General features: G+C 50.8%; 1 protein-coding gene and 1 pseudogene across 1 annotated transcript; both read left to right on the plus strand.

The window, feature by feature from the left end:
• The first annotated feature begins 825 nt into the window (after positions 1-825).
• Positions 826-8,618, plus strand: LOC109754964 (GDSL esterase/lipase At1g28570-like; annotated as a pseudogene).
• A 409-nt stretch (positions 8,619-9,027) lies between these two features.
• Positions 9,028-10,992, plus strand: LOC109754958 (GDSL esterase/lipase At2g27360-like). The gene is made up of 3 exons (XM_073508093.1): positions 9,028-10,100; positions 10,178-10,253; positions 10,533-10,992. Exons 1-3 carry the CDS (start codon positions 9,821-9,823, stop codon positions 10,624-10,626), a joined length of 450 nt encoding a protein of 149 aa, XP_073364194.1. The 5' UTR covers positions 9,028-9,820; the 3' UTR covers positions 10,627-10,992.
• Positions 10,993-22,064: the final 11,072 nt, after the last annotated feature.

Here is a 22,064-nt window from a genome sequence, read left to right on the forward strand (position 1 = left end):
CCGAGCGCAGCCCCGAGCAAGCCCAATAGCCCATGACCACGTAAACCTAATCTCTCTCTCGCACTCTGTTCGACCGCATGAGGAAGGGATCGAGGGCACTCGCCGCCGCCGCCGCCCTGCAGTGGCTCGTCGCCGCCGTCCACACAGCCTGGAATCGCCTCTCCGCATCGAGTCTTCTGCGCCGCCGTCGCAATGTAAACAAATCTCCCTGAGCACCAAGTGATGTCTGATGCGTGCTTGCTGTATGCTTGCCTGCTTGTTCGATTATTGCTTGGCTGTGCTTGCTGGCTTCCGTTGTACTAGTACACCGAGAGAAATAGCTGCACAAAGGAGGCTATCACTTCTATCTATTGCTGCTTATTGATGTTTGTTGGATAAAATTGCTTGCTGATGTTGATGTATTTTCTATTTTGCGTACACTATGAGGAGTTGAGGACCTGGATCATTCAAGACAAAAGAAAAAGAGGCTTGGAGGCAACCAGGCAACTAATGGAGTCGAGGACATTTTGTTATGTTGGTTTTTATTACATGTCACTTTCATTAATTATTTATATATACTCGACGTATCGCATATTGCTGTTTCTAGAAATTGCCGTATCCCGTATCGCCGTATCGGTGTCGCCGTATCGGTGCAACGTAGTTTAACATGTCAACCAACAGCATTCTCCCCTATAGCCGTCATACCTCAAAAGTCAAAGACACCATTTTGTACAGTAGTGCAAGCTTGCACAAAGTCAACTTCACCGTCGATCAATCTAATTCCTTGAGTTAAAAGCTGGTTATATACTCCATTTGCTACCGAGTTTCTTATCCAGCCGGCTCGATTCAAAAATGTTAGTGGCGTCAGTTGGCCGGTCAGCCAAGCCTATCCACATCATACAAGAGCTAGGAAGCTGCGTATCAGTGAGTCTAGCTCGAGACCGAAACCATTACTTTCCATCCATCCACCATAATGGCGGTGGCGTCGACTCTGCCTGGGCAGCTCGTGGCGGTGGCCGCTCTTCTTGCGCTGTCCGTCGCCATGACGGCGTCGGCATCGGCGTCCCCTGCGCCTGCGAACCGGAGCCGCCGCTGCTACAAGCATCTATTCAGCTTTGGCGACTCTCTCATCGACACCGGCAACTCAATGGTCAACTCCACTCCGCCGGGCCCCGTCCTAAAGCTGCCTACGGTGAGACCTTCTTTGGCCGCCCCACCGGCCGCTGGTCCGACGGCCGCCTCGTCGTCGACTTCATCCGTAAGTTCTTCGATGGCGGTCAACATCTTAGTACGCATTTGTTTTTAGTAAAAGGGATTTCTCTTCGATTTCATTGACGCAAAGGCAAGTAGATGTCTTGTTACATCTTAAGGAGATGTTTGGCTACAGAAATGGTAACAGTAATGTTAACATAATCAGATCACACCGTTTAAGGAGGTGTAATGAGTTTTTTCCAAATTTGTTTGGTTCACGGCAGTAAAGGAATTGCTTACCATCTCTGAATCTCGCTGGCCAGCATGCTCACCATAAATGGCCTGATCTTGCTCGGCCCCAGCCGCCCAAGATATCAAGCGCCGCCGGCCGTCCTCGAAAATCAAGCGCTGCCAGCCGTCCCAGAAATCAAGTGCCGCCGTCCGTCCCAGAAATCAAGCGCCGCCGGCCACTCGGAAGAGGTTGATGGAGGAAGAAGAGGTCGACTGGAAATCGGGAGATGGGCCTTGTTGCTCCCTGACGGCGGCTTCAATGGTTCATCCTCGCTGTTCCCGGCGACTGGTGTGGCGTGGTCATTCGCGGCGGCTGGAACAGGAGGAGATGACCGAGGGGAGGCGGCGGCGCTGGACTCGAAGGGGGGGGGGGGGGGGGGGGGGGGGGGGGGGGCACCGCGCTCAACTTGAAGGGGGATCGAGGGAAGGCGACGACGCAGGGCAGATCGGGGAGAAGAGGGAGTCGTGGAGGAGGAGGAGGGCAGGAGCGCTCGGGGGAGTCGCTGGTAAGGAAACCGGTACCGGGGGGGTGGGGGTATCGACGGATAGCTAGCCTGGACCTGATTACGGAGGGACGCAATTACGTAGGGCTGTTGCCAAACGCACGTAACGAATTCCGTTTACACCGTAAACAGGTGACGGGCCAAAAACGCTGAAACTGTGGAAGGTTATGCAACTCACGATATATTGATCGGGTGCAATATGCACTTATATATAAGTACAAAGGGGAGCCACGTCCTCAACTATACATGGAAGGAGGAGGGCTTGTTGTACAAGAAATACGCATGCAATATCTACATCTCAACACCCCCGCAGTCGAAGCGGCACCATGGTCGACGCAAAGACTGGATCGGAACTCCTCGAAGGACGCGGTAGACAATCCCTTGGTCATGATGTTGGCAAATTGTTGGGATGTAGGGACATGTAGCACGCGTACGTGCCCAAGAGCTACCTGCTCCCGAACAAAGTGGATATCAATCTCAATGTGCTTGGTGCGTCGATGATGAACCGGGTTGGCGGGAGAGGTAGACCGCAGAAACGTTGTCACAGTAAACAATCGTGGCCTTGTCAACCGGAGACAAGAGCTCATGCAGAAGCTGACGAAGCCAGGAACACTCGGCGACGATGTTGGCCACGGCGCGGTACTCCGCTTCAGCGCTGGAGCGGGAGACAACGGGCTGCCGCTTGGACGACCAGGAGATGAGCGATGGTCCAAGGTAGACGCAATAGCCGGAGGTCGAGCGGCGCGTGTCGGGGCAGCCGGCCCAATCAGCGTCAGAATAAGCTGTCAAGTCCAGAGAGGACGAAGCCTGAACTGACAACCCAAAATCCAAAGTGCCACGGATATAGCGCAGAATGTGTTTGACCGCGGTCCAGTGAGCATCACGAGGAGCATGCATATGGACCACCTGCTGCACAGCGTACTGGAGCTCCGGACAAGTAAGAGTGAGGTACTGAAGAGCACCAACAATCGACCTGTAGAATGAAGCATCTGAAGCGGGAGAACCATCTGTGGCAGAGAGCTTGGCCTTCGTATCAACAAGCGTGGCAGCCGGTTTGCAGTTAAGCATCCCGGCACGGTCTAGAAGCTCATGAGCATACTTCCGCTGATGAAGAAAGAAGCCATCTGCTCGACGAAGAACCTCGATCCCGAGGAAATAGTGCAGAGGACCTAAGTCCTTAATGGCAAACTCAACACGAAGACGATCAGTGAGCTGTCGAAGAAGAGCAGTCGAGCATGCTGTCAAGATGATGTCGTCGACATAGAGCAACAGGAAAGTAGTAGCATCGCCCTGGTGGTAGACAAACAGTGAAGCATCGGAGCGAGTGGAGCGGAAGCCAAGCTGATGAAGAAACTTTGCGATGCGCTGGTACCAGGCGCGAGGAGCCTGCTTAAGCCCATACAAGGACCGAGAGAGCAAGCACACATAATCCGGAGAAGACTCATCAATGAATCCCGTGGGCTGCTGACAGAACACCTGTTCCTCAAGATGACCATGAAGGAAAGCATTAGAGACATCCATCTGATGCACAGGCCAAGAGCGGGACACCGCTAGCTGAAGGACAGTCCGAATCGTCCCCGGGCTTAACCACCAGGGCAAAAGTGTCGGTGAAGTCAACACCGGCGCGCTGACGAAAGCCACGAACAACCCAACGCGCTTTGTGGCAGTCGAGGGTGCCATCGGGATGAAACTTGTGTTTGAAGACCCACTTCCCGGCAATAATGTTGGCATGAGGGGGTCATGGGACAAGCTGCCAAGTGTGATTGCGCTGCAAGGCGTCGAATTCCTTCTTCATGGCTGCAAACCACAAGGGGTCGCGAAGCGCAGCACGAGCGGAGGCCGACAGAGGCGATGGTGATGGCGCGGACGTCGAAGCCACACAGGTGTACTCCTCCGAGGAGTACCGGGTACTCGGCCGGAAGACACCCATACGGGACCGAGTGACGGAGCCGGCGGGTGGTGGAGGCACAGCAGCCCGATGGACCCAGCTCCAGGAGGGGCAGCAGTCGGCGAAGGTGCAGCCGGAGTCGGTGAAGAAGCCGGTGACGAGGCTGGCGAGGCCGATTGGGTGGCCGCAGAGGCCGGCGAGGCCACCGCAGGGGCCGGCGAGACCAGCGGAGCCGGTGAGGCCGACGGGGCCACCAAGGCCGGCGAGTCCGGCGAGGCCGGCGTAGACGCCGGAGGGGCCGTCGGGGCCGGGGAGGCCGGTGGAGACGCCGACGAGGCTGGCAAAGAGGGTGCAGCCAGGGAGGCAGCAGACGGCAGCCGTAACACCGTACGGCCGAGGGGCGCACCACGCCGCGGCAGAGAGCCGAGGCGGACAGTGTCGGGCGAAAGAGAGCCGGGCGCCGAAGGAGAATCCACCTATTGTTCCTGTGTAAATGGGAAACAAAACTCGTCAAAATAAACATGCCGTGATGTGATGACACGGTGAGCAACCGGATCACAGCACATATAGCCCTTGGTGTTAGCCGGGTAACCGAGAAAGACACACGGGAGGGAACGAGGGGCAAGTTTATGAGGGGAAGTGGCGGCGGTACTCGGGTAACAAAGACAACCGAAAATACAAAGGCCGTCATATGAGGGTGGAGATCCGAAGAGAGATGGTCTGGTGTAAAGTTCCAGCGGGTGCGACACGGACGAAGGTTAATGAGGAGGGTGGCAATAGCGAGAGCATCAGGCCAGAAGCGGGAAGGCATGTAGGCATGGAATAAGAGGGTACAGACGCAATCATTTAGAGTGCGAAGAATGCGTTCAGCCCGACCGTTCTGCTGTGAAGTGTAAGGGCATGTGAGTTGGAAAATGGTGCCATGGGTGGAGAGAAGGTTGCGGATGGTGGTGTTGTCGAACTCTTTCCCGTTATCCGTTTGCAAGGCGAGGATGGGACGACCAAATTGTGTAGACACATAAGAGTAGAAGGCGGTAAGGGTGGCAGCAACTTCGGACTTCTTACGCAAAGGAAAGGTCCACACAAAGTGAGAGTAGTCATCTAAGATAACAAGGTAATATGAAAAAACAGTATTACTAGCAACGGGAGAGGTAACTCAAAAGGTAACACGCAACTGTGGATGAAGTACTAAAGGGAAGGCGAACATGTTTGCCCAGACGGCATGCGTGACAAGAGTGCGCATCCGTTTTATTACATGTAAACGAAAAATCCCTAATTATTTGACGAAGTGCGTTGGAGCTACGATGACCAAGACGGGCGTGCCAAAGATCGACGCCGGCAGAAAGAGCAACTGGTCCAGCAGGTGTGGATGATGGAGGCTGGACGGAGTACATATCGTCAGGGCTGTCACAGTGGTGAAGAACCATCCGGGTGAGGGCGTCCTTAACAGAAAAACCAACTTCGTCAAATTCCACAGTTACAGAGTTATCACGAGAAAGTTTACGAACACAGACTAAGTTCTGAATAAGTTCAGGAGACACAAGAATATCATTGAGATAAAGTGGTCAAGAGGTGGAGGGAAAACTAGCGGAACCAATATGAGTGATAGGAAGACCAGTACCATTACCGACAATGATACGAGAGGAAGTGTGAATAGGAGACGCGGAAGAGAGGTTACCCGGATAAGCGGCCATATGTGATGATGCACCAGTGTCCATGAACCAGTCGCCACCGCCGTTATAGGCCCCGGTCGGAGGCTGTTGATGAAGTGCAGCGAGTAGGATCGGGTCGTAGGAGACCGGTGAGGGGTAGCCCGAGTAGCCGGTCACTCCAGCGCTAGGGTTTGGCCTGCCATAGCCAACCGGGGCGGGGGAAGTAGGGCTGCGGGGCAACCGAGCCTGATTGCTGACCGGCGAAGAAGGCCTGATGACCGGAGGGTCCGGGCCCGAGGAGACTCGGAGCGGAGGGGGCGTGGCACGGGCATGGTGTAGGCGTGCACGAACCCTGTCCAGGGGTTGTGGCCGCCCCCCCCCCCCCAAGGCGGTGTCGGCTGTTGCAGTTGAGGTGGCCCGGCGCGCGACTGCTGCTGCTGCTGCTGGCCTTTGCCGCGGCCACGGTGCCGCTGGCGCGGCTGTTATTGATGCTGCGGCGGCGGGTGTTGGGGAAGAGCTGGAGCACCAGGGGGCCGCGCTTGGAACGGGGTGCCGTAGGCACCAGCCGGCGCGGGAGGAGCCGGCGGCCGAGGCGCCTGGAAGGGCGCCGGAAAGCCGGGAGGCGCACCCCCGGGTGCAGGACCGCCGCGCGAGTAGCCGGCGGCGAAGGCAGTGTGAACGGCATGGGAGCGAAGATGCTTCAACCGGCGTTCCTCGAGACAGAGATATGCCACCGCCCGCTCGTAGGTAGGGTTCGCCATGAGGGTGAGGTTGGAGGCGGCGTTGCCGAGATCCTCATTGAGGCCGGCGGTGAGGGTGGAGAGGAGCAGCTCGTCGCCCACCTTGAAGCCGATATCGTTGAGCTCGTCGGAGAGGGTCTTGAGGCGCATGCAGTAGTCATCGATGGAGGAGTCGTTTTGGTGACAGCCGAAGAACTCTTGCTGCAGGAAGACGATCCGTTGGAGCTTGTTGTCGATGAAGAGACCGATGATCTTGTTCCACACCGAGCACGCATCATCCTTGTCGCGGACGACGGTGTGGAAGATGTCCTTAGACACGGTGAGGAAGAGCCACCTGACAATGGTGGCATCGATGACCAGCCAGTCGGCATCGCGGTTCAGGACGAAGAGGTTGGCGGTGCCGTCGATGTGATCCTGCAGGTTATACTCACGAAAAAGGAGATTGAAGTATGTTTTCCAGGCATAAAAATTTGCCTCTTTGTGGGAGAGGATGACCGGAACGCGACGTTCGATGGGAACATCACGGATGTAGGCAGGATCGGGAAGGGTGGCGGCGGAGGAACCGGCGGAGAAGTCGAAGGGGTTCGGCGGGCGGACGACCGGAGGAGTGGAGGCGGCGGACCGGTTGGACAGGTCGAAACCAGACATGGCACTGGTGTGGCCGGGGTAGGGTTAGGGTTTGTGGTGGCAGCGGGCGGCCGGGTTGCGGCGTGGGTTAGGGTTTAGGTGGCAGCGGGGTGGGGTGGAGGGAGGAGATCGCGAGGCAGGGGGCGGGTGGTTACGGCGGCGGCAGGGGAGCCGGCGACGCGCGGGGAGGGCTACGGCGGCGACGAGAGGTTCGGCGGCGCGGGCGTAGCGAAGGAGCTAGCGGTGGCGGCTTAAGAAGCGGCGGCGACGCGGCTAGGGCAGGGAGGATCGAAGGGAGGCTGATACCATGTGGAAGGTTATGCAACTCACGATATATTGATCGGGTGCAATATGCACGTATATATAAGTACAAAGAGGAGCCCCATCCTCAACTATACATGAAAGGAAGAGGGCTTATTGTACAAGAAATACACATGCAATATCTACGTCTCAACAGAAACAAACACCTCCTTAGTACATCACATGATACATGATAATTGGCACATGCAGTGGAGAGGCTGGGATTCCCGTACTGGCCGGCGTACCTGCAGGCGGCTGCCGGGAAGTCACCGGCGAAGGAGTTCCTGTACGGCACAAATTTCGCTGTGACGGCCGCCACGGCATTGAGCCAGGATTTCTTCATCAAGAAGAACCTCAGCATCGACCTTCGTCCCCGGATCCCCCTTTACTCCTTGGGCGTCCAGATCGGCTGGTTCAAGAAAGTGCTGGCCACGCTCGGCACCACGGACCAAGGTAACGTGTAGCTACAAAATCGGTGGCATGCGTGGTGCCATGGCTACCCAAACGCACTGACCATGAACGTATGCAGAGAGGAAGGAGGTGATGGAGAGCTCGCTGTTCCTGGTAGGGAAGATTGGCGTCAACGACTACCACCACCCCTTCCTGCAGAACAAGACGCTCGAATGGGTCAGACCCCTCGTGCCCCAGGTCATCAGGTCCATCGCTCTGTCCATCGAGGCCTTGTTCGAGCTCGGCGCCAAGACCATGTACGTGCCGGGCATCTTCCCGCTAGGGTGCACCCCGCAGTACCTCGTACTCTTCCCCGGCGACGACCGCGACCCTGCCACGGGCTGCCTCCGGTGGCTCAACGACCTCATCGTCATCCACAACCACATGTTAAAAGCCAAGCTCGACGAGCTCCGCCGCCGCCACCCCGGCGTGTCCATCACCTACGTCGACTCCTACGACAACGTCCTCGGCCTCATCAGCAAGCCGGTGGAGAACGGCTTCGGCGTGGAAACGGTGCTGGAGGCATGTTACCCTCTCATAAGCCTTGGGCCGGCGGCGGCTGTGCCGTGCTCGGACCCGTCGAGGTACGTGTCCTTCGACGGCCTGCACATGACCGAGGCAGCGTACAAGATCATGGCCAGCGGGCTGCTCGACGGCCCGTTCGCCACGCCGCACATCATGTCCACATGCAACCACACCTCTAGACCTGCGTGTGTGCACCCAAAAAAACCTGCGTGCGTGCACCTTAAAAAAAACTAACACGCACTTCGTCTCGTCCTTCTTTACTTGTGGTAAACTCATTTTTATCTTTTTTTAGGGAAACTCATTTTTATCTAGGATGTTATTGTAGTTGGTTGTTTCGTTTTTGGTTTATCTATGTTGACTTGGGCAGTTGGGCTTCAGTTATGTTTTCTTTGTGTTTGTTTTTCATTCGTATATTGTGTCCGGCTGTTGTTCAAGACTGTATTTGTTTTAAGAGGAGAGTGAAGTTTGATCATTGCCTGGTTGTGGTGTTCTTGTACGTTTTGACACTCGTGTCAGCCGGTGATGTCCGTGCAATCCCTTGGGAGCCCTTATTTCACATTCCAACCATAGAATTGCTGCTACAACACTCCCATGGGCCGGCCAATGAAACTCTCACTTGCTCAGCTCGGCTTCGTGCTCCGCTCGCATAGCTTTTTTTTCGCTTCATTGCTAGCTTATGAGAAAACGACAATCATATTTTTAATTCAAAAGTATGTTAAATAAAAGTATGTTCAAGAATTTTAAAAAAATCATGGATTTTAAAAATGTTGTGAAGTGATAAAATAAAATAATCATAATTTTTGAAATATATTCATGCATTCCAAATAATATTCTTGATTTTGGAAAAAGGTTCATAAATTTTAGAAAATCAAGTTCATTAACTAGCTACAAGACTTTTTGAATATGCATTTATTGAAATGTAATAAAACAATACCAAATATTAATTTGACAGTCTGACTTGAAATGTTTTTCATTAGAAAAATAAATTTAATTTATTTAAAATTCTCGAACTGTTAAGTTGCTAAAATGTTAGGATGCACTAATAGTTTACCGGTCAAACTAATGGTGTTGACTTTCAGCTGACATATGGGCTAAATTGTTTTGAGATAGAGCTGACATATGAGCTCCACGTGTCATAATATCTAACATACGGGTCAAACAAGCGGTGTTGACTTTCAGCACCTCATCAACGCTTACATGCAGGCCACCCCTGTCACTATCGGGTTTAAAATGGCCAGTAGCATAACAGAAATGGTATTTTTTCCCAAAAATTAGACTAAATGTGGCAGTTTTTTTTTTGGTTTGTAAAGTGGTAGTTTTTTGCCACTATTGGTCGAATCATGGTAGATTGTTTAAATACTCATTCTATAGCTACATGTTTCTGAGTATTTCCACATCAACGTGCGGGGAATCGTTTGGTTCGGTGCAAGCTTGCACAAAGTCAACTACGATGTCGATCAATATAATTCCTTAAATTAATCCATTTGCCACGAGTTCCTTATCCAGCCGAAATGTTAGAGGCTTCAGTTAGCCAGTCAAACAAGCTTTGCTTCATCATACAAGCTAGGAGTACAAGCTAGCTAGCTGCTAATCACATATACAAATGGAAGTCCGGGCAGAACTGAGTGAGTCTAGCTCGAGACCAGAACAATTACTTTCCATCCGTCCACCACAATGGCGGTGGCGTCAACTCTGCCTGGGCAGCTCACGGTGGTGGCCGCTCTTCTTGCGCTGTCCGTGGCCATCACGGTGTCGACGTCCCCTGCGACTGCGAACCGGAGCAGGTGCTACAAGCATCTATTCACCTTCGGTGACTCTTTCATCGACACCGGCAACTTCATCGTCCACAACTCCACTGATTCGGGGCCCGTCCTGGAGTTGCCCTACGGGGAGACCTTCTTCGGCCACCCCTCCGGCCGATGGTCCGACGGCCGCCTCGTCGTCGACTTCATCGGTAAGTTCTTCGACGACACATCGACATCTTATTACGTATACATGCATGATGAATGATAATTGGTACGATGCGTGCAGTGGAGAGGCTGCGGTTCCCGTACTGGCCAGCGTACCTGCAGGCGGCAGCCGCGAAGTCTCCGGCGGAGGAGTTCCGGTAAGGCGCCAATTTCGCGATGGTGGCCGCCACGGCGCTGAGCCAGGATTTCTTCATGAAGAAGAATCTCAGCGTTGACTAGTTTCCACCGATCCTCCCCTACTCTCTCGACGTCCAGATCGGCTGGTTCAAGAAAGTGCTCGCCGTGCTCGCCTCCACGGACCAAGGTAACGCGTAGCTTGAACAAAATCCGTGGCATGCGTGGCGCCATGGCCACCCAAACGCACTGACCATGGATATTATCTCCTACCACACCATCGCGGCCATGCACGTATGCAGAGAGGAAGGAGGTGATGGAGAGCTCGCTGTTCCTGGTGGGGGAGATCGGGGCCAACGACTACAACCACCCCTTCTCGCGGAACAAGACGCTTGAATGGGTCAGGCCCCTCGTGCCACAGGTCATCAGCTCCATCGCTCTGTCCATCAAGGCCCTGATCGAGCTGGGCGCCAAGACCATGTACGTGCCGGGCATCTTCCCGCTGGGGTGCACCCCGCCACTACCGGAATCGCACCCTACGCCGACGGCGAGGGCCGTCGGCATAGCCCTGATATGCCGTCGGGACATGCCTATGCCGACGGCCCCCGTCGGCATAGGGCCGTCGGCAACATATCCGTCGGCGCAGCCCGGAAGGCTGTCGGCATAGGATCTATCCCGACGGTGTTCGTGCATCTATGCCGACGGCCCTGGCCGTCGGCAACGTTCCCGTCTAACGGCGGCCGCCGTCAAGTGACGACCAACCGCTGCTCGCCACGTGGCTCATCTATGCCGACGGCTAGGCCGTCGGCATAGGCTTACCCAAGGAGCGCCCAGTTGCTGACACGTGGCATCTATGCCGACGGCCTGGCCGTCGGCTTAGTTTAAATCTATGCCGATGGCTAGGCCGTCGGCATAGATGCCACGCGTCAGCAACTGGGCGCTCATGCCAGCCCTATGCCGACGGCCTAGCCGTCGGCATAGTTTGTATTTGATTTTTTTTCTTTTTCTGTTTGTTTTCAAATCAATTTAATTCAGATATATAGCACATATCAACAGATATATATGATGGAAATAGACATATAGAACACATCTAAGTATCATCCGTCACCATCACAACAATATATGCATAAGCATCATCATAATCAACATAAAGATAAGCATAAGCATATGAAGAAGCACGCAAGTCATCTAAAGGACCATCAAAGACCACAAGTTTATCATCATCACCACACACAAGTCATCTAAAGATACATAAGCATAAGCACACAAATAACCAAAAGGCTTAAGCGCCAGGACGTCGAGCACCGCGGAGGTCGTCAACGCCAAGACCGCTGAAGCCCAGGTCGTCACTGCTAGCGGCAGCGCTACCGCCAAGACCGCCTCCGCCTCCGCCTCCATGGATCGGAGTGGTCGGGCTCCGTGACTCGGGAGTGCTGCGAAGACCACCGCCAACGGTTGATCCACCGGTTCCCTGGATGTTGAAAAGACATATTAACGGGATATATGACTGTGTTGAAAGGCATGATATGCTTTGAGTGAATAGATTGGGGATGAACTAACCGGCGAGGGGCCAGCGTTCTGTGCCACAAACTCCTCAAAGGTGAGCAACGTTGGTTGTGCTGGAGGACCCTCTGCTGATGGCCATTGAGGACACCTGCCGGCCGCCATTTCCTGAAAAGCGTGCTGCATCTAGCGATCCCTCTGCTGATGGTATGCATGAAGGCGGTCGTGCCACGCCATGGTCTCCTGGCGTGTGTACTCCATGTAGGCCTACAGTATGACATGATGAAACTCATAAAACTACTAAATGCGGAAAATAAAGTGAGCAATGAAGATAAAAGGGAAAATACTTACAGTTTGCTGCTCCTGAAAGAGGGACAGTGACGGTGCACTACTCATGGGCGTGCTCGTGCGCTGGCTCAGGGTTGGGTCGATCCGACGGAGCTATGTGTAGGAGATAGTAGGAGTGATCACAGCATCGAGAACCGCCTCCCGACCGTGCTCCTTGGGCCCCATGCCCACCACCACCCTTTCGTCCAGATCCGCCGCAATGGGGTCAGGTGTGTCAGGATGTAACGCCAGATACCCATCGGAGTAGGGCTTCTTCCTATGCGCGGTCTTCTTGCCGTAGTACTTGGGCTCGCCAGGCTTGGGGTCCTTCCGCGTATGGGCGATCTCCCACGCCTGCATGTGTGAGAGCGGCCGCTTCAGTTTCTCCTCCTGCACCACCAAACAGAGGTTAGTCATACATAAGAAAGTAATGGTAAATAGAAGAAGAAGAATGTTTAATGGGGTTAGTCATACATTAACTGCCTTGTGGAGATAGTGGTTTCGGTTTCCCTGAGCATGTACTCCCTCCTTCCCTCGGTTAGCCTTGTTTTTGACTCTCATAGCCGCCCAGGCTCCAGCCTCATCACACCAAAGATCCACCAATGCCTCCCCGGACTCGTCTTTTCCATAACACCAATTTGGTAACACCTACATAATGAAAGCATAATGGCATGTCAACACGAAACGGTGAAATGTACCACAAGGTAATGAAAGCATAATGAAAAATCTTTTATACTTACTTTCAAGAACTCGTCCCTCTCCAAGGTAATGCTCATCCTCCGCGGGTCTTCCTTGGTCATCTTCACACCAAGATAGTCGTGATGGTATGTCGAGATGGCCACATAGCGCACCTCGTACTGCATCTGGCGGGCCTTCTTCTTGCATTGGCGCAGCACGATCTGGTCCGCTCTGGCCCTGTGCTCCGGGAGAACTCGATAGAATTTCTACAATCATGCACGAAACAAGAATGGAAGAAGCCATGAGTTAAATCATTCATGAAACTAGAATGGACTTGTGCTTCTGAAGAGAACTCACCCAGAAAGTGGTGATCACGGCCTTGGCATGGGTCCCATGGTCCGGGTGGAGGGCCGCTTCCCAGTGCTCCCAGCTCGTGGCCAAGACCCGATGGTTCGGGTGCCTGACTGGATCCGGACAGTACAACCCCGGCCAGTGTAACTTCAGCAAGACGGTGATGAGGCCGTTGGGAATACGGACCCCTTTAGAATATATCCCGTTGCTGCAAAAGAATGAACTATTAGCATGTGGCAAGCAAAATAAATAACAACCGGAATGAGCATGTGACAAGCAAAATAATGAAATTATTATAAAGTGGCACTTACTCTTTCCCCGTGGGCTCAATGAGCCACTTCTGCTCCTCAGTAGCAGGAACGTGCTTTGGTAGCTTTGCGTTACCACGCAGCCACCCCTTGTTGTCAACCCCCTCCCCGCCACCACCATCATCCCCGCCACCACCCTCCTCCTCGCCTGCCTCCCCCTCCCCAACCTCCTCCTCATCCTCCTCCTCCTCGTCCTCCTCCAACACCTCCTCCTCGGCCCCATCCCGAACCTCCTCCTCCTCGCCTGCCTCGTCGTCCTCCTCCTCCTCACCAGAGGAGGGTACCTCACTAGAGGATGGCCACGAAGACAACACCCCTAAGTCGGTGAGGGTGCGCTCTTTCTGGCCGCGACCCCCTGTAGTGGCTCTCCCCCACCACCTCGCCCTCTAGGGGCTCTCCCCCCGCCCCCTCCTCTAGGGGCACCTCTCCCTCGACCTCCCTGTGAGGAGTCATCGTCAAGTAGCTGGGGGGAGGATTACGTGCTCGACCACTCCGACTAGGCAGGCCAACGACCTTGCGTAGGAAACCCACGCCGTCGGCCTTCCCCTTGCCCATGTTCCACGAACCTGCATTGAAAAGAGAATAAGCAATTAGTAAATTAATGAAATGAAGGAAAAGGCATGATAATAAACACATTAATAAAAATGCATAAAAGGCATATTCCTAAACTATAGAAAAAAAGACTTGACACGTACATCTGCTAGAAACCATATGAATCATCACTGTTGTAACCTCTTTCTCGGTCCGTCTCATCATCACTATCAATCATATCATCTTCGTTATCTGACGGAGGTGGAGGCTCTTCCTCGTCGTCAGCGTCTTCGTTTAACTTTTCTAGCATAAGTATGTCATTTTCATTGACAATGGTCTCACCATCATTCCGTGCATCGTCGTCATTTGGATCCACATCATCATCACCCAATGGTCTAGCATCATCGTTTCTAACCACATCATCATCATCAGGTTGCTCTTGATAGAACACTCCCTCGTATGTCATGGGGTTAATGTTGTAGTAATCGTCTTTATTCGGGTTCGGTAGCTTACCATGTGGCGACACCTTGAACACAACTTCCCAACCCTTTAGGTACTCTTTCTGGCATGGGTAAGGCAGATAATATACTTGTGTAGCTTGGGTAGCCGCAATGAAGAGATCGGCTCCGGCATAGACGGTTGATGGTTTAACTTCGACCAAACCAATGGAAGGCGTATGTTTTACCCCCTCCCGCGGATCGAACCATCGACATTTGAACACAGGCAGACTTAGGGTCTCGCGCCCCTGGTGGAATTTAATCTCGTATATATTTTGTACCCTTCCGTAGTAGTCTACTGAATTTTGACCGGGGGTGTACACTCCGGTATTTATAGTTTTGGGATCAGGCCGGCTGTTCTGGTGCTCCTCTGTATGGAAGCGATACCCATTCACATCATACTTTTTACATGTCATGACGGCAGGGTCAAAACCCATGGAAACCCATCTCAATTCATCATCCATAGATATGTTCGGATCTTTTCCCTACAAGTATAATTGAAATTGTTGTGTGCATTAGTTAACTAATAAATGTTGAACTAGGTATTTCATAGGGGAGTGTGGAAAATTACTTTCTCCATGAACCAAGCAACAAAATTTTTACGTCCAGGGTTTCCATGACGGAGAAGAGTAAGTGCCTCCGCCTCAGTAGGAGGATTCATTCCCGTCCATTCCTCTTGAACGAAATCACTAAAAAAAAAAGAAAAGCGGTGTTAGACCGGGACTAAGTGAACATAAAACATGATGATGTGGAAGACATAAAGGAATGGTGTAGTGGTATTACCTCATCCACACTTCCTCAACTTCCCTGATGTTGTGCAAGATATAGAACATGAGGTCCTCCCACTCTTGTCGTGGCATGTTATAAGGTTTCGAGGCCCCAGCCCTCCCACCTTGCGCGTTGAATAGATGGAGCCTGGGTTGATACTTCGACTCTTCTATATTGTATCGAGGCACCTTGTTATGCAGATGGGGAACGTGGTCTGGATAGTATGATGTCCTGAGGTCTGACACCTCCTCTAGGATAACTGCCTCAGCTATGGAAGCTTCAATCTTAGCTTTGTTTCCACATTTCTGTCGGAGATGCTTGTTCTGTCTCTCAGGGCCGTACTGCCAGCGATTCTGCACAGGCCCCCCCAACAATACCTCGTTCGCGAGGTGCAGAATGAGATGTGTCATCGGTGTAAAGAAGCCTGGAAGAAAGATCTTCTCTAGCTTGACTATCAACTCCGGTGCCTTCTTATGCAATTTTTCAATCACGTCTTTACTTACTTCTTTAGCACAGAGCGTGCAGAAGAAATGGCTTAGCTCGGCAAGCACTCGCCAGACATGCTCGGGGATATAGCCTCGAACCATCACCGGCATTATCCGCTCAATCCATACATGGTAGTCATGACTCTTCAGGCCGGTCACTTTGCCCGTTGAAAGATTGACTCCCTTACTTATATTCGATGCATAACCATCGGTGAACTTCAAAATGTGTTTCAGCCAGATAAGTACTTCCTTTTTTTCTGGCGGTTTAAGGACAAAGTCAGCATCTGGCTTGAACCAGTTTTTTCGACCGCCTGTGGGAGGCTTCATGTTCAGACGTGGTCTATCACAAATTCTCTGTTGATCGGCTCTAGCTTTAACGTTATCCTTCATCTTATCAGGAATATTGAGGATCGTGTGGAAAAAGGACTCTGCCACATTCTTTTCGGTGTGCATCACATCGATATTGTAAGGAAGTTTGAGGTCCTTGAAATAGGGAAGCTGCGAGAAGGGGGTAATGCGAGTCCAGTTGTGTGTTTCACCATATCCCTCGAAGCCTTTGGCTTTGACTTTGCCTTTGACTTTAGGCTGGAGAGCTTTCAGCTGAGCAAGAACATCTGCCCCCAAAAATGTTGGAATCTCGGTTACTTCATGAACAACCCGGCCTTTCGTGAAGTTCTTCTTGTCTTCCCTGTCTGGATGGTCTAGAGGGAGGAACTGTCGATGCAGGTCAAAGGCTACATACTTGCCACCCTTACTCAGCCAAATCATTCGCAGAGCCTGCATGCACATTGGGCATGGCATCTGCCCACTTGTACACCATCCGCAGAATAGAGCATAGCCGGGAAAGTCATGCATGCAATAGTGCAACCAAACTTTCATCAAGAAATTTCTCTGCAGATCCCGGTCGTATGTCAACGTCGGAAAGTACCAAGAATGGTGCAAAGCATCCACCAGCGGCTGCATAAACACACCCAATTGCTTCCCCGGATAATCAGGCCCCGGAATGATGAGCGACAAGAACATGGTCTTGCGTTGCATTAGGGCACCGGGAGGAAGATTGAGCGGAATTACAAACACGGGCCAGCAGCTGTATGGATTGGACGACATACCATATGGATTCAACCCATCACCTGATATGGCGATTCTGACATTCCCAGCCTCGGCTGCTTCCTCGGGGTATTCTTCATCGAACGACTTTCATGCTTCCCCTTCCGATGGATGTACGATTTTTTTGGATTGTACCTTATACCTTCCTTGTGCCACTTCATCATTTTGGCAGACTCCTTCGTGATGAAAAGGCACTGCAGTCTTTTTATAAAATCAAGATACCGAAGAACCTTAACGGGGATGGTTAGCTGCTTTTTCTCACCATCCTCACCGACCACCTCAATGTACCGAGACGAACCGCACTGCCTACAGTACTTGTCATCCGCATACTCGTGCCTAAACAAAAGGCAATTCTTCGGAAAAACATCTATTTTCTCATAATCCATAGAGAGTGCCTTCATGATTTTCTTTGTATCGTACATGCTTTTCGGCAGTTCATGACCCTCAGGGAGGCTGTTAGCCCATACTCCCAAGAATGCTTTGAACTATTTCTGGCTACAGCCGTACTCAGCCTTGACTGCAATCAGTTGCGAGATGGCATCCAGCTGAGATATTTTCGCACCCGCATAAAGAGGTTTCTTCGACGAGGCCAAGACCTCCAAGAAGGCCTTTGCGGTTGCCTCCGGCTCCTCTGGTTCATTCTCTGAAGGTGTCGCATTCGCCGTTTCTGCAACAATGACATCATCTAGCATGTCCCTGACCCCGTCGTCCTCATATTCATCGATGCGTTGTCGCATCACCTCCTCTCTACCACGGTCCTGCTCGGCTATGTTTATCGGCGGCATGTCAAAGTTTGGCATATATCCGTGCGTGCGAAGGTGCTCACTCATGTCCATCTGATTTCTACGGTGACGTCTGGCACATCTCGCACAGGGGCATGGTGGGATAATTCTCATTGGACGACGGAATATCTCCTTCAAATACACATCGGTTTTCGCGATCCATTCTGATGTTACTCAATTCCGACGGATAAAACCACTGTACATCCACTGATTATCTGCCATCCTCTGCTTTTTTGCAAGCCACACAACATAATTAAGGATTCACTTAAATTAATCACATCAAAATTTTCAGTTTCTACCGCGTTGAATCCACCAACATCTCTAATAGGTAAAGATGGGTCCTAATCCCACCCGAGGATGTGTAGATTGAGTACGTTCTCCATTCTACCCCGTTCCGAGACAAAATTTCGGCAGCACCTCCCCGCTATTCTCCAGATACACGTCTCGGCAAATAGCCGAGAGAATGTGCTCCGGAGAACAATGGGGAGGCGCCGCCGAAATCCTGTCTCGGAACAGGGTAGAACATGGAGAACATAACCAATCTACACATCCTCGGGCTGTCCGTGGAAAACGCTGGACAATCCGAAAGAGCTGCGGTGATAAATATGCAATTGAATGCATATTTATCGATGCAACCCTTTCGGACGGGAGACCTAGGTTACGCGACTTGATGTGAAAATGAAATCTACTTAAAAGAGGGTAGGAGGTGAAGGTGGATTCGTAGCTCACCCTCCGCTGTAGAGGAAGTAGTCGAGCAGCGGCAGGATCACGGACGACGAAGGCTCCAGGGAGATGAAATGCCACAAAGCCTGTAAATTTTATCGAGTCAAAAAATTTGAGGGCATCACATCACATAAAGCATTGACACTTTAAACTATGAAAAAAAAATTATTTCGTCAACTGTCAAATTTTGTCCTTCAATTTTTTTAACAAGATCATCATGATAAAATAACCACTCATCTTATACCAGTTTCGGAGCACATCTCACATAGCTTTTTTAACTAAGTGACTCAAGTTGCTTTTTTAACTATGATAATGCATTTTCGGTCTCGAATTTCACCTACATCACAACATTCATCCATCTATCAATGTAACAACATCACAACATCTATCCATCTAAGACACATACAACATTCATCCATCTATCAACCTAACAACATCCAACATCCAACCATGCATCCATTCATCCATCCAACAGTACCAAAATAATGCAAAAAAAGAAGAAGAAAAAGGTAGCTCACTGAAACGCCCACGATGCGGCTATATCTCCCACGTGTCGAGGCACGACTTAGAGGCATAACCGCATAGTGGTTTTGTCGCAAGAAGGGTCATCTTCACACAATCCCATGTAATGAACAAGAATGGGATAAAGAGTTGGCTTACAATCGCCACTTCACACAATACATAAATATAATCCATACATCATCCAAAATACAAACATATAGACCAACTACGGTCAAGATCCAAATGAAAATAAGACGACCCCAAATGCTAGATCCCCGATCGTCCCAACTGGGCTCCACTACTGATCAACAGGAAAAGACACATAGTAACGACCACGTTCCTCGTCGAACTCCCACTTGAGATCGACCCCATCATCTGCACTGGCATCGTCGGCACCTGCAACTGTTTTGGTAGAATCTGTGAGTCACGAGGACTCAGCAATCTCACACCCGCGAGATCAAGACTATTTAAGCTTATAGGAAAGGAAGGTGTAATAAGGTGGAGCTGCAGCGGCAATAAGCATATATGGTGGCTAACTTGCGCAAATGAGAGCGAGAAGAGAAGCAACGGAACGGTCGTCATCTAGCAATGACCAAGAAGTGATCCTGAACTCCTACTTACGTCATACACAACTCAGACCGTGTTCACTTCCCGGACTCCGCCGAGAAGAGACCATCACGGCTACACACGTAGTTGATGTATTTTAAATGGGTCATGTGACAAGTTCTCTACAACCGGACATTAACAAATTCCCATCTGCCTCATAACCGCGGGCACGGCTTTCGAAAGATAATACCCTGCAGGGGTGTCCCAACTTAGCCCATCATAATCTCTCACGGTCAACGAAGGATAAACCTTCTCCCGGAAAGGCCCGATCAGTCTCGGAATCCCGGTTTACAAGACATCTCGACAATGGTAAAACAAGACCAGCAAAGCCGCCCGAATGTGCCGACAAATCCCGATAGGAGCTGCACATATCTCGTTCTCAGGGCACACCGGATAAGTCAAGCTACGAGTAAAACCAGACCTCGAGTTTCCCCGAGGTGGCCCCGCAGGCTGCTCTGTTCGGACCAACACTCGAAGGAGCACTGGCCCGGGGGGGTTAAAATAAGATGACCCTCGGGCTCGCGAAAACCCGGGGGAAAAGGCTTAGGCGGCAAATGGTAAAACCAAAGTTGGGCCTTGCTGGAGGAGTTTTATTCAAGGCGAACTGTCAAGGGGGTCCCATAAATCACCCGGCCGCGTAAGGAACGCAAACTCAAGGAACATAATCCCGGTATAACAGAAACTAGGGCGGCAAGAGTGGAACAAAACACCAGGCATAAGGCCGAGCCTTCCACCCTTTACCAAAATATATATAGATGCATTAATTAAATAAGAGATATTGTGATATCCCAACATATCCATGTTCCAACATGGAACAAACTTCAACTTCACCTGCAACTAGCAACGCTATAAGAGGGGCTGAGCAAAAGCGGTAACATAGCCAAACAACGGTTTGCTAGGAAAGGATGGTTAGGGGCTGACATGGCAATATGGGAGGCATGATATAGCAAGTGATAGGTAGCGCAACATGGCAATAGAGCGAACAACTAGCAAAGCAAAGATAGAAGTGATTTCGAGGGGTGGTCATCTTGCCTGCAAGGTTCTCAGAGTTGTCGAAAGCTTGATCCTCGTAAGCGTACTCAACAGGTTCCTCGTTCACGAACTCGTCTCCCGGCTCTACCCAAGACAAGAACACAAACAAACGGAACCACAATCAATCACGAGAAATGCGCAAGCAACATGATGCAAAACATGTATGATATGCGAGATATGATATGCGATGCATATGCGTGCTCCGGAAGGAAAAATGATGAACAAGGCAGTAACTTGGCAAACCAAGCATGCCACTGGAAAGATGAGTTGATTTCGGTCGAAATCGATATAAAGATCACCGGAATCGGATGCACGGTTTGCAAATGGCGGGCAAAACAAGAATGACACGAATCTGCGATTAACAGCATGATAGCACTTAAGATGCAACAAGCAACAATGCTACAGCAACCCAACATGGCAACAAAGCACATGACAGTAATCTACAGGAGATTCTTGACAAAATATGAACACTGAGCTACGGCTAGTTCACAACATATCAAGCTCAAACAAGCATGGCAAAAGTGCAAAAGATAACAGGATCACAGACAGTGAAAAACTGGACATGGCAGAAAACAGCATCAGGTAGCAATGTTCAGAGCACGAAATCAACATGCTACAGGAACTTAACATAGCAAAACAAGGCATGGCAGTGTTCTACTAAATGCATATGACAAAAGTCCCTTACTGACCAAAAGCCAAAAAGGACCAGAAGATATAATGGCAAGCATGTAAACATAGCAAGTTTCGTTATCAGGTTTCAGACTTAGCAGAAAACAGAGCATGGCAGAAACAATAATATGTAGGCATGTTGGTGAGCTTGATGCACTCACTACAGAGCAACGCATGACAAAAACAAGCATACCTACAGCAAGATGGCAAGTTTATGAAGCTATCCATGGTAAGAACAAGAGCATAGCATGAATGGATCAACTACAATAAGCTTGGCAAAAATGAATATCATGTTAAGAATCTGCCAGAAATATTTTATAGCAAAAGTAGAGCAAGATTGAGTCATGCTATGATACTCCATAATTGTAAACAAGGGCAGGAATGGATCAATTACAACTATAGCTACAAAACATCCTTACTGAACATCTCCAAAATATGCATGGATCTCTCTGTAGCATCAAGTTTACATGGCAACAAAATAACAGCAGACAAGGACAGAAATCACCAAGTCCCTGAAATCAGAAACATTACGGGGCCTACTTTGCATGCTTGTGATAGTCACTATAGAGATCACAAAAATACATGGCATACACCCTTGGAAAGATGGCATGGCATACAACAAAACACATGTAGAGCTCATGCCCATAAGATGCACAGATTAAAAGATACAAAAATGACAAATCTCCAAATTCTGTTAAGAACCAGCAGATAACAGCAACTAGCCCTCTTGCAACAGAGATTTGGGCATCAAGATGACCCCTAATGAACATGGTGCAATTGAACGAAATGTAGAGCATCACGAGACGAACAATTTGACATATTGCACACGCGAATCGGAGCTACATGCAAGAAGTTATGCAAAGAGGAACAAGGGCATATATTGTGAAATACAAAAAAACTTAGCAATATTTGGGGGGGGGGGGGTTCGGGTCAACCTGCGCGTTGACCGGATCCAGATCGAAGCAC

Source organism: Aegilops tauschii, chromosome 2, assembly GCF_002575655.3.
Source record: "Aegilops tauschii subsp. strangulata cultivar AL8/78 chromosome 2, Aet v6.0, whole genome shotgun sequence".
Lineage (NCBI taxonomy): Eukaryota > Viridiplantae > Streptophyta > Magnoliopsida > Poales > Poaceae > Aegilops > Aegilops tauschii.